Source organism: Macrobrachium nipponense, chromosome 12 (assembly GCF_015104395.2).
Source record: "Macrobrachium nipponense isolate FS-2020 chromosome 12, ASM1510439v2, whole genome shotgun sequence".
Lineage (NCBI taxonomy): Eukaryota > Metazoa > Arthropoda > Malacostraca > Decapoda > Palaemonidae > Macrobrachium > Macrobrachium nipponense.
The window spans coordinates 38,508,182-38,521,905 of record NC_087205.1 but is presented as its reverse complement, the minus strand read 5'-3'; the positions used below and the strand labels follow the sequence as shown (position 1 = coordinate 38,521,905).

The 13,724-nt window shown below is 43.9% G+C and overlaps 1 protein-coding gene across 1 annotated transcript in view; it reads left to right on the top strand.

Annotated features, from left to right (window-relative positions):
• Positions 1-13,724, top strand: part of LOC135224495 (uncharacterized) — a 438,160-nt gene that overhangs the window by 48,010 nt on the left and 376,426 nt on the right. Inside the window, 1 exon segment of the mRNA XM_064263507.1 lies at positions 2,717-2,902. Within this exon segment, the coding sequence (XP_064119577.1) occupies positions 2,717-2,902 (186 nt within the window).

Below are 13,724 nucleotides of genomic sequence, written 5' to 3'. Positions count from 1 at the left end.
ACCACCCCACCCCCCCTACTTCAGTCCTAACACTAACACTTCTACTGTCTTTCATACACCTATCTAGCTCATAATCCTCTACTATTTCTAAAATGTCATTCCACGTTAACCTTTCATTCGTCCATTGCATTTTTTCCTTACGATTTAAATTCATAAACTCAAATACGCTCTCTGGTACAGTCGCCAATAACTTCCGCACTAACTCTTTACACTCATTTATCTCTTCGTTCCCAAACTTTTTCCTAGCTAATGTTTCCAACCTTTACACATACATTGACAGCGACTCACCAACATTCATTCTTGCCTCTTCAAAATCATGCTTTCTCCTATATCTAATGCTACTCTCATAGGGCACATTCCCTACACTTATCCCGTCAAAAAGCTACCTAACTCTCTTGACCAAACTCTCTTGTTATTCCCATACTTAGCCACACAATACTTCTCATATTCCTTAAAAAAGTCCCCTATTTCCTTACTACCATATTCCTCGCATCGTGCACATCAGGGTGCCTCTCTCATATACACAGTTTTTTGTACTTCCTGCTCACTCTCACTTCTCTACTTCCATTCTGACCCCTCTTAACCTCTTCTGAATACAACGAATCAAATTCAATACTAACAGCCATGCTCTTGATTATGCTCTTCTTATCCTTCTTTCTACCTACCTTTTCCCACTCACCATTGTCTAAATCACTCTCATTCAGTTCCTTACTCTCAGCCCTTTCCCCAACATCTTTAGTCCTAGTCTCATCCTGTCCGTCATCCTTACTAGCCTTCCTTCCGCTAGTCTTCTCCTTTTTCTCAGCCCCCTTCTCATTCTTGTCCTCAGGTTTATCCTTATCCTATGTCTTCCCCTTCTTTTCCTTACTTATCACAACCAAATCACCTTCATCACTCGTACTCTCATCCATTCGCTCTTCCACTTTCTTTACCACTCCTGGCCCGTCACAAGACCCAGTAGGCCTACCTCCTACTGCTCCCTCTCCCATGAATCCTTTCATCTCCTGCACTGCATTCATCATTACTCCGAATGTTTCGTCCATTTTCTCAACCATTCTCTCTTCTGCTCCTTTCACTTTTTCTCTCATTTCCACTTTCGCACTACTTAGCATTCCTCTCATTTCCTCTAACTTGCTCTTAAGCTCCTAACATTCTACCCTTAACCTCTCATTCTCTACTTCCAATCGTCCTCTCACTTCTTTCTCCAACCTCAACTTCTCCTTCAACTTCTCTACCTCACTCAACCCCTTCCATCCTAAACTTTTTCACCACTCATACACACTAGACCAATCATCCTGCAGCTGCTACACCAGCACTCCCTGTTCGAGCGCCAAAAATTTCTGTGGCGGGATCACAAGCAAGCAAACAAATCAAGCAAAGCTCCCAAGGTTACGTTAATCATACCGATTCTCAAAAAGACCCTCAGCCACACTTTCCTCTTCACATTACAATATACACGCAAGACAATTGGCTTACGGAAATACAGAACACACAAAACACAAACACATGTACTCACCTCAAACTCTAGATACTCAGAGCTAGGTGCTGTGCCGTCCGTTGGATGTAGGCTAGTCGTAGAGACACAACCACCGCCAAGAATCACAACACAAAACCAACTGAGGATTACAACCATACAATAACTCAACAACACAACAAATCACTGCTCAGAAGATGAACACCAACATCAAAACAACAACTTTATAAGTCCACATACAACCACTCAAACAACACCAAAAATATCACAACAGCTTACCAACAACAACACTCAACAACTCACAAGTTCAACAGCCTTCCAACTACACAAGCACAACAACCTTTGTGCACCAGCACAGCAACCTTCCAACACACAATACCAACAACAACACAATACAACTGACCATCAACACTATCTTCCAAAAAACTGCTACCGACTCTCACTGACCATCACTGACTCTCATAGACCTGCTTCGGCGACTGCTCCAACAGACAACTCAGACGCTTATGCCTGCCATCAAACCACTCCTTATTTTCCATCCGCCATTTACTCTCTCTCTCTCTCTATTGATCACTCACTCACTCACACTCTTCAGAAAAACACACACACTTACATACTAATCATACAGCAACGCCAAACCAAACATATGAAAACATTTAAACTCAACCCAACAATGCTCTCTCTCTCTTCTCTCTCTCTCTCTCTCCTCTCTCTCTCTCTCTCTCTCTCACGCAACCCTTGAAGACATTGTCAAATGTAACTACCATTATCACTCACTCCTCCATACCATAACTTGCCCATTTTCAGTTATCGGCAATTTTCTCTGATGAAGGCGTCGGAACAGAAACCCCGCTGATAACTGGGGACTGCCTGTACAGGCATTCTTGTGTGAAAGATACTGTAACTTATTTTGCAGTATGTACAGCAGTCCCCAGTTTTTGACAGGGATACTGTTCTGATGGCTTGATGATAGCGAAAATCGGCAACTCACCACTTATTGGCGCTGATAACCAGATTTTTTTATGCTGATAACCAGTTAAGGGGCATCTCTGTTGGGTATGTATCAGCACCAATACTCTGTTATCGGTACCAATAACTGGAAATCAGCGATAGACATGCCATAAAACCGGATCACTAATAAACGAGGCTGCCAATAACCGCGGACTCCCTGTCTTTGGAAAGTACGTATGTCTGGAATTTGTTAGATGGTATAAAATTTTATTTTCTTTTTTTATGTTTTAGGTGGAAAATACATGAAGTTTGGAAGGAATGACTTAGAAAAGTTTCGACGTGCTGGGTGGTGTGAAAAGTCTCCAACAGACAGAATGCTGCAAGAATGGGGTCAGCAGAACAAAACTATTTTGGAACTCTTCTACTATCTGTACGAAATGGGACATTATCAAGCCATGAGTGCTATTAAGTCTTGTGGTAAGTAGTTTTTACAGTCTCTGCTGTATGTTGTGGTTGTTACTTCTCCCTTTGGTTTATGCTTCTTATATGTTTTGGGGGTTGACTTCAAAAGTTGTATTACTGTACTTTGGTTCTTATGCATGGTGACTGGGCTGATATTTTTCTATAGGGTACTAGGAAAACATGACACTTTGAAATTCTGTACCTATTGCAAATATGTTAAAAGCCCACAAAGTAAGAACTTACAACATTATTATGAGAACATTAGTAACACCTGAATGTACGGCTTAGCCAGCTCCTAAGTGACTAGACCAGAAAATGGTTGTATTGAAGAATAGTATTTTACCAAAGAGATAGCACACTCAGAACTTTGAGATAAAACATAATGGGTGATATTAAGTTTCATATAAATACAAAGGCCATGAGGGAAAGGACCTATAGGGTATGTAGAGGAGGACAGAATACAGTTACTGTATAAATAGTTGACACAATAGATGAGGGAGATTGTACATCCATTGGATTCTGTAAGTCCATGACTAGGTGGAAGTGGTTGACAGTTTTGTAACTTAGAGAGGCTCAGTGTAAACCACAATAGCTTTCTTTGAGGATCAAAACCCAATAAAATAAATGATTAGATTTCTATTTGTAAGGGGAAAATTATCCTTTGGCCATTTTATTCTCCTAAGGTTTATTATGATTGTATCTCATTTGGCTAACACATTTATTTTCTGTTTTACTGTTTGGTAGAAAATAAAAAATAAACATTGCAAGGGACAGTCTTAAAAGTTACATTTCAGTTATAGCCCTTTCATTATTCAAAGTCCTTGTATTAATGCATAGGATAAGTTTTTAGTTAGAGTGGAACAAATACTTTATTTTATGATCGTATTAATAGAAATTATGTCAAACTATATTTCTAGAAATGATGAAGTTCATATGGTAAATAAAATATTGCAATACATTTCCTGAACACCTGAATTAGCCCTGGTCACTGACCAGCCCAGACTACAACCTCACAAAACTTACCCAAGAGTTGGGTAATTAACTGACAGCGTTACCAACGCTGCAGGTAAACTGTCTACTGAGTTACCTGTGAACAGTTGGCAACACTGCCGAACGTACTGGCCACTATTGACCTACCCTTCATTTGTTCTTTGTTCGTGTGGAGAGCAAGACGTATTCCTGGTCCCAGCGAACTTTTGGTCTTTTAGCCCAAGCCTCACAGTGGTTACCAAGGCCTTGATAGGATTTGATATCCTTGGCTTTTGTTTACGACGTCTCTTCTGATTTTCCCCAATTTGGATCACGTTTCGATTGGGTTTTGGAACTTCTGTTATTGTCGGGAGGAGATGGCTAAGCCTCATCAAGAAAGTCCTTACCTCAATCTCTTCTTCATCAGCCTTCCTCCAACAGTTGCTGGTTGAGATGTTGGCATGCTTCGTTCCTGTGCTACATGCAACGAAGGATGATTACCCTCAAAATGATAGACATTGCATCAAAATCACAAGAGTTAAGAAAGGAAGAGCTACAGTAGGCACGATTCAGAAATTGGAAGACAATTTCTAACTTGTATACTAATTTCATGACCAAGGTAATTGAAATAGAGTTAGCAGTAGTAGCGTGGTTGATACTAATCGTTCTCTTTCAGCTCCCCTGCCTGTTCCAGAATCAGCCCCACAGGGTGCTGGGGGTAATGGAGAGCCACAAACCCAGAGGGTAGGATCTACCGTCCCCCCCCCGGCGGCACAGAGCAGGCAGAGTTTAGCTGCAGATTCCCCTCAAGGTGTAAGCTGATTTTTGTAGCTTTAGCTCAGAGATAGACAAATAAAGGGATTTTGACGAAGGAAAAATCTATTTCTGGGCGATGGGTTCGTGTCGCCCTGTGAAATAATCCTTAAGTATATTATTTCTAGGGTAAATAACCTAATAAATACCAGAGAAAAAATAAAATCAAGAAGATGTCAGTATAACTGACTCGCTCACTCTATAAAAGAAGTGTCGGTATGGTAACAGGGGCGAGTGAAACCACTACCACGAACCTTTTGCCATTTAGAACTTCCCACATCAAAATCTCCCACCTGAGAGAGCCGATCCTAAAGGAGGATGCGTCTGCTACTACTACTAATACCCACGCCAAGCGGAGTGCAGCGCCTCTATTGGTCATCCTTTTCTAAAGATGTCCATCTTGGGCTGCAGGGTGGGTAATAAGGGTGGGTTTCACAGGGCGACACAAACTCATAGCCCAGAAATAGATTTTTCCTTCGTCAAAATCCCTTTTCTGGGCTCAGTTCGTGTCGCCCTGTGAAATAGTACCAGAGAAACAGCACAAGATGACAATGGAGGGTCTTAATGAAACAATAAAATAAAGTAAAAGTATAATATAAGTGAATCAAAAGTTATGATACAAAATTTATAATATAAAGGTACTTAAAACTAGCTTAGTATAATAATAAAGGGTAAAGCATAGCTTAATATTATGGTATCAAAACAAACTCTCAAGAAGATTCACTAAAACTAGAGTAATATATATACAAAATATACAAAAGTTATTGTGTTCTACCCTAGCATAAAAATAAGGGTAGAAACACTGAAGCACATTTATATGCACAGTATGTGGATGTCCCTAGCAAAAAAATAAGGGACATTCCACCAATATATCATCCTAGCAGCTAAGGCTAGAGGACCATGTAGAACATAACGGTAGAGTGAGACATGTTAGACAAGGTAGGTAGAAAGGAGACCTGGATCTTCAACTATAACTACTGTGCAGAGTCAGGGGAAACTATGTTTCCCGCTGCCACTGCTGAAAATTTTAAGGATTCCAAGGACTTCAGGTAATGACGCTTGAAGACTGTCGGTGATTTCCATCCAGTATATTTCTTAAGATCATCAAAATTCATATTTTGGAAATAATTAATAGAGGTAGCTACTGCCCTGATATCATGTGCTTTTGGGAGTGATTCAGGATTGGCTTGTTTAATGAAGTAAAGGATCTGCTGTCTGATTCCTTTTACTGATAAGGTGCCACCTCTTTCTCTCATAAAGAGAGGACCTGAGGATCTAGAGGATGTCCGAGACAGAAAGGCTCTTAAGGTCATTACTGGACAGAGAGAGGGATCTTGGGGAAGAGGAATGACTTTCCAAGGTGCCCACCTTGCTAGAGGATCCTCATTTTTAGCTAAAAAACTGCGATCCGGGGAAAGCAAAACTTCTCCTGAAGGGAGAAATTCCACATGAACCGTATCTCTGGATAGAGCCGACAGTTCTGAAATTCTGCCCCCTGAGGCCAGGCTTAGTAAAAATAGCGTCTTTCTAAGTAACATTATAAATGTGCAAGACGAGTTGTCAGTGTCCGAGGCTAGCTTGAGGACGTCTTTTAAAAACCATGAAACTGAAGTAGGTCTCTCAGAAGGTCTAAGTCTAGCACAGGCTTTGGGAATAGACATAAAGTAAGATTCTGTTAAGTCTATTTGAAAACCCAACTGAAAGATTTTCTTCAAAGCTGATTTATTAGTGGTAATAGTGCTAGCTGCTAGACCTTTCTCAAACAAAGACCTGAAAAATGATATAGCTAAGTTAACTGTCATGGTTGTAGTGTCTGTTTCCTTCAGGAAAGATGCTAACTTTTTGACAGCAGAATCATACTGTCTTAGAGTTGATTCCCTCTTATCTGATTCTAGGAAGAGGATGTTTTGGGGATCAATATCTGCATCTTTTTTAGCCGCAAACTTCATGAAGTCCATAAAGTTAGGGTCTTGAGAATTCCTGAGGAAGCGAACACAGCCCTCATTTGTACTGATTGAGACAGTTTGGGATTGGGAATCCGTTGAGGTCGGAGGCCCAATTCCAGTAGCAACGGGTACCAATTGCTCTTTGGCCAATCTGGAGCTACAAGAGCTACTTGTTCTTTGAAAGTCCTTAGTTTGTTCAGAACTTTCAAGAGAAGATTCACTGGAGGAAAGATGTAGATCCTTCTCCACTGATTCCAGTCTATTGACAAGGCGTCCGTGGCTTAGGCCAGAGGGTCCAGGTTGGGGGCCACATAGCAAGGGAGCTTGTGGTTCGCTTGTGAGGCGAATAGATCTACCTGGATATCTGGTACACTCCGGCATATCCACTGGAACGACTTGATGTCCAGAGACCACTCTGATTCCAGAGGGACTGAACGGGACAAGGCGTCCGCTATTACATTCCTTTCCCCTGCTAAATGGGTGGATGATAGATGCCATTTGTACCTGTTCGCTAAGGAAAAAATGGCTATCATGACATGGTTCACATGCTTGGATTTGGATCCCCCTCTGTTGATGCAGTGTACTACTACTGCACTGTCCAAAACTAGCCTTAGATGAGACTTCTTTGGGGGAAGGAGCTTCTTTAGGGTAAGAAATACTGCCATTGCTTCCAGAACATTTATGTGGAGCTGGCGGAACTGAGTGGACCAACTTTCTTGAATTGAGAGTATCCTCCCCAACCGGTTAGGGAGGCGTCTGTGTGAATAGTTAACGCAGGAGGAGGATATTGAAGGGGAACTGACTTGGACAGATTCTTTACCTTCGCCCATGGACGAAGTTGGTTGTGAAGGATTTGTGGAATCACTGACAACTTGTCTCGAGATTTGACATTTGCTCTTGAGCACCAAACTCGATTTATATCTTTCAGTCTTGCCTTCAAAAGGACGTCCGTCACTGAGGCAAACTGGAGGGAACCTAGGATTCTTTCCTGGTTTCTCCTTGAAGCTTGCTTGTTGTTGAGGAATTGCCTCACTGACTTGGCTATTTCTTTTCTTTTGATCACCGGAATGACAGATTGTGGGGGGATAAATCCCATTGGATGCCTAGCCACTGAAAACGAGTCTCCGGAGTGAATCTGGATTTCGTTTTGTTTATCTGGAAACCCAGATGTTCCAGGAATTGAATTACCTTCTCTGTGGCTCTGAGGCATTCCTCGACGGTTGGTGCCCAAATCAGCCAATCGTCGAGGTACGCTACTACCATTTTCCCTTGTGATCTCAGTTGTTGAACTACTACTACTTCCGCTATTTTCGTGAATACCCTGGGGGCTACATTCAGTCCGAAGGGCATCACTTTGAAAGAGAATGCCTGGTCTCCTAGCTTGAAACCTAGGTATGGGCGAAAGTGTCTCGCGATAGGGATATGATAGTATGCGTCTGTAAGATCGATAGAGGTGGTGACGGCCCCACGGGGAAGTAAGGTCCTTACCTGCGAGATGGTCAGCATTTTGAACTTGTCGCAGCGAATGAAAAAGTTTAGCTGGGACAAGCCTAAGATTATTCTTCTTTTTGAAGAGCCTTTCTTTGGCACGCTGAACAAGTGCCCTTGAAATTTTAGATGCCTGACTCTCAACACAACTCCTTTCTGAAGGAGCTCCTCTGCATAATCTGCCAATTGCTTTGACGGTAGTTGAAGAAATGATTTGGTTGGTGGAGGATCTTTGATCCAACTCCAACCTAGTCCTTTGGACACGATGCTCTATGCCCATTTGCTGAACCCCCACCTGTGACGGAAGAGGAACAGCCTCCCTCCTACCTGGGGAGCCTCACTGCTGCTGTGTGGGATGGCCTCCACGTCCCCCTCTGAAGTGCTTACCTCTGTTGGTAGCCCTTCCCGAACCTCGCTGGCGAAGTTACCTCTCACCCTGCTTCCCCTTGAGAACCTATTGAAGGTAGGGAAAGCCTGGCTTTCAAACACGGGATTGAAAGCTGGGGAGACAGTGTACGAGGTCGAGGGTTGGTTCTGGGGGGATAGCAAGAGGATAGGTTGGCTCTGACCTTTCGATGTCGAAGGCTGACCCGGTTGGGTAACTGGGACGGCCTGGATGAAGTGCTGCTGTTGCTGGTGCTTCTGGTATGGTTGGAACCTCTTGGTTTTCTTGAGTTTCTTACCAGAAGAGGGAGGGTTCTCCTGCTTCCTCTTGGTTGAGATACCCCACCAAGCTCTAAGGCTTTGGTTAAGCCTTGAAGCTTCGTGGTGCACCTCATTCACAGAAGACTCTGGGAACAGGTCCGCACCCCACATGTTGGAAGCAAGAAGCCTATTCGGTTTGTGGCGAATGGTAGCTTCTTGCAACACATGCTTACGGCAGTTTCTTCTGGCCATGAAAAAGTCATAAGCATCTGCTTGAACTGATTGTAGTTGGGACTTAGCCAAGATCTTAAACAGAACCATACCATACGAGAGAGCAGCCATCTCAGTTATGACTAGGGAGTTGAGTGATCTCCCTAGCCTAGTCCTCGCGTCAAATTCTGCCTGAATGAGGCTATCAGGCAGTCTAGGTAGCTTCTCACCGAACTGATCCATGGCACAGTCCGGTTTCAGCTTTCCTACCGTGAAAGTAGCCGGTAGGTTCTCCCAAAGTTCTCCAAACGCAGGGAAGAGAGGAGATGTGGGCTCTGCTTCCCTGAGCTGTGGAATGGGTTCATCCTTCAAAACAGCATGAAGGGTCGTCTCCACCATCTTTGTCGTAAAGGGGAGTGAAGCCTCCTCCTCCGTGGCAAAAATGGTGAAGGGACTCTTGAAGGCCTGGAGTTTGGTATTAGAGCAATCCCAATCCTCCAGACAGTAAACCCACTCCCTCTGGGCATGGTCTCTAGTATACAGGACAGTCTCCCTAGGGATCTTGTCTTCCCTATTGAGAGCTGTCTCTGTTAGCCTGGCATATCCTATAAAAGGCTGAGTCAATCCGGGAGGGTAGAACTCAAAGTCCTCGATCCTTCTTGTTCCACACTCCGGTATTGAAATCATACCATCCTTGAAGGGAGCATAAGCTGCTACCCTCCAAGGATTGTTCATAGAGAATGCCGGAAGAGAATCATGAGGAGGTAACTGGACCAGACCCGTACCTACTACTGGGAAGTTGGCCTGAGGAGCCTGGTTCAGGCCAGCAAAGCGGTTATCGTGCTCTAGAACACGATTAGAGAGGTCCTGGATAGACTGACCTGATTGGTTGATGCTGCTAGAGAGTTGGGCAAACATTTGCTCAAATCTCGTCCCAAGCGATCCAACCATTTCTCCTACTTGCTGTAGGACTCCTGCCGAAAAGGTAGCGGGGTCAAAGGCACTAGGTGCCGTGATCCCGGCAGGGGTCACCGGGGGAGTTCCGGCAGCAACAGGGGAGGGTGCTGGCTCGGTCGGAGCGTGGGCCTTCTCCTTAGAAGCTTTGCTTCTCGACCCTCTCGAATGTGAAGGATCAGACTTAGCCTTCACTGCTCCGGAGTAGGATGCCGAAGACTTTCGTGAGGAGGAAGAAGACGTCTTTTTGGACGTCGTCTTCTGGAGGGTCTTCTGCTCTCTGTGCCCTTTTACCTTAGGAGGCACAGAAGCAACAGGCGTAGGAGTAGGGATCTCAGATCCCGTGAAGCCTTGGAAAGAAGAGGAGGAAGGAACAGGGGAAGAAGATCCAGGTGCGCCCAAGGGAAACCCTTGAGCGCCCGAAGCACCTACCTCGACTAACAAATCTTCTGCACCTACCGCCATTGGCTCTACATTGATGTCTAAAGTGGCGATGTCCGGCACGATGTCCTGGCCCGACATGTTTACAAAGGCCTGCTGCACCTCGCGTTGGATGGAGGCTATCGCTGGAGCTGCTGTGGCGGGATCCACATAACCTGTCGCTTTCCCTCCGGGGAAGATCTGGACAGCCAACTTCTTGTCAAGAATGTATGGCTGTCCCTTGGCGGCGTTCCTGCCGAAGCTGCCCACCCAAGCCTTCAGAGTCGTTAGGGCGACCTCCTTCACAGCAGCAGCCTGAAAGAGAGGACCAATGAAGTCCTATACGGCGGAGCTATATGCTTACAACTAAGACTTAAAACTAAGATATATATTAAACATATATGATGGAGGAAGTAACTATCTTGATATCTACTTACTCCATCCAACAACTGACTCACGAGGTCATAGCATATGTTGCATGCCTCGTGGTGCCAGACGATCAGTTCGCCATGGATGGTGGCGCACGGGGCGTGGGTCCTGCACTCCTCGTGGCCACAGGGGTCTTGGAGAACCGCATTGCAGCTCGGTTCCTGGCAGTTGGTAGCCTGTAAGTGGAAAGATACATGAGTATCGGGAATACACACTTACAGTCTAAATACGAACTCCGTTGCATGCCGGAGTATGCAAGTTATTCTAAAACTAGTCCTCTACCGTAATACGTGTGGGCGCTAGGGCGATCTGGTTGGAGTCTCCGGTGTACACCGGGGACGGAAAAGGGGAGCAACCAGAAGGATAAGATAACCTTAGCAAGGATAGAGAGTTAACCACAACGGAGAACGGAGGAGGCAGTTAAAGTAAATTAACAAAAATATAAAAGGAGCATGTATACTTCATACAGGGAGTAAGACATGCCTCCCTTCCGACTACTAGAGGAGTGCCCGGGTAAGGAAGCAAGCGCCCCTCCGGTAGCGGAAAGAAGGTAGTAGTTAAAGGCCCAAGCTTCTTGGCGGGACCACTAGGAAACTCCTACCCCGGTGGCTGGCGGAGCCAGCTCCTATTCCGACAACCGAAGGGGCCCCCGGCTAGTAAGCAGGGGCTCCGTCCGTTGTTGGAGGAATGGAGAGAGGGGGGTGGTAGGGAGAGCGAACGAGAATACACCGGAGAGAGCCAAGGCGGCCGGAGGGAGGGGTGGCCAACCCCAACCCCCTTCCTCGTCGGGGCTCCACGGATCCCGAGTCGAAAAAGTGGTCTCCCCAGACTCCCAGCTGGCCGGGCCTCCCAGGAGCCCCCTCGAGAGAGAGAGAGGGAGGGAGGCGCTCATGCGGTTGCCATGACAACCGTGGTGAGCCCGGCCAGACCCCCCCTTACCATGCGGAAGGGAGGGAAGGGAGCTGGGTAGGGCGCCCAGTGGGACACGTGATCAAGGGTGGACCAAGAGGTGATAAGCAACACAACCACTAGGCAAGTGACCACACGAACCCAACTGTACCAAGTGTGAATGAACACGAAGGGTAATAGAATGCCAAGGTACTGGACGCCCTAAAAGCTAGCCTAACACAGAGTAATATAAACACTAGATAAAAATAATTAATAATAAACACATACATGGTAAAAGAATGGAAGGAACACACGAGTGAGAGAGACAGAAGTCCAGGAGAAGACGAACCGTTCCGAAGAACAGTCGACTACTCGGAGCCAGCCGTAGCCGATGAAGAGCAAAAGCTGGGATGCTGGACTAGGGAAAAACACTATAGCCCTAAATACCTAAACCATAGAGATAACTGGGTGACAAAGGTATGGGCTGTGAATTACTAAATTCTATAATACGATGCAAATAAATAGTGTAATACGTAATAAGAACCCATGAAAGGAAAGAAAAGATGTCCCAGTATGGAGGACTGGGAAATCTTAACAACACGAGGCGGGTCCATGGCCGCCACGAGTCAACCGGGTGACCGTATGTAACCTAAAAAACGGAAAATACTGGTCCCTGGAAGACAAAAATACGAAATCTAGACCTTTCGGGTACTTAACCCTCTTACGCCAACTGGACGTATTTTATGTCGACATTTTTTGTCTCCCGTGTGCCGACTGGACGTATTTTACGTCGACTTACAAAAGTTTTTTTTTAAATTCGCGGAAAAATACTTATAGGCCTACCAGCCTAAAACTTTTGAATCACGCGCCCTGGGGGATGCTGGGAGTTCACGGATCAAGGTGTTGTTTTGTTTACAATCGTTACGCAGGCGCGCAAACGCGAATTTCTTTCTTGCTGCACTAAAAAATATCTGTGACACATCTCGGAAATTATTTCGTCACTTTGACATCATTTTTGTACCATTGTAAATTAGCCGTTACATGAAGTATTATATATGAAAGTGTGCGCATTTTTATGCAGAATACAACAATAAGATACTCATGATTGTAGCTTTTATCAGTTTTGAGATATTTTTATATAAATAACGATAATTGCCAAAATTTCAACCTTTGGTCAACTTCGACTCTACCGAAATGGTAGAAAAACGCAATTGTAAGCTAAAACTCTTATATTTTAGTAATATTCAATCATTTACCTTAATTTTGCAACTAATTGGTAACTCTTCCGAAAAAAATCATACAATTGTGGTAATGTATGCACCATTTTAAAATTAGCCGTTATATAAAGTTTTATATATGGAAATGTGCGCAATTTCATGCACAATAGAACTAAAAACAACCCATGGTTGTAGCTTTTATCAGTTTTGAGATATTTTCATATAAATAACGATAATTGCCAAAATTTCAACCTTCGGTCAAATTTGACTCTACGGAAATGGTAAAAAAATGCAATTGTAAGCTAAAACGCTTATATTCTAGTAATATTCATTCATTTACCTTCATTTTGCAACAAATTGGAAGTCTCTAGCACAATAGTTCGATTTATGGTGAATTTATGAAAAAAATAACATTTTCTTTACGTCCGCGCGGTAACTCTTCCGAAAAAATCATACGTGCGATTGTGGTAATGTTTGCACCATTTTAAATTAGGCGTTACATAAAGTTTTATATATGAAAATGTGCACAATTTCATGTAGAATACAACAAAAAATAATTGAAGGTTGTAGCTTTTCTCATTTTTGAAATATTTGCATATAAATCATGATAAATAGAAAAAAAAAACCACGTTTGGTCAACTTTGACTCTACCGAAATGGTCGAAAAACGCAATTGTAAGCTAAAACTCTTACAGTCTAGTAATATTCAGTCATTTATCTTCATCTTGAAACAAATTCGAAGTCTCTAGCAAAATATTTAGATTTATGGTGAATTTAAAAAGAAATCTTTCCTTCCCTCCGCGCACGGATTCTCCGCCACAAATCTCCGAAATGTGTACGTACCATTCTCGGAATATTT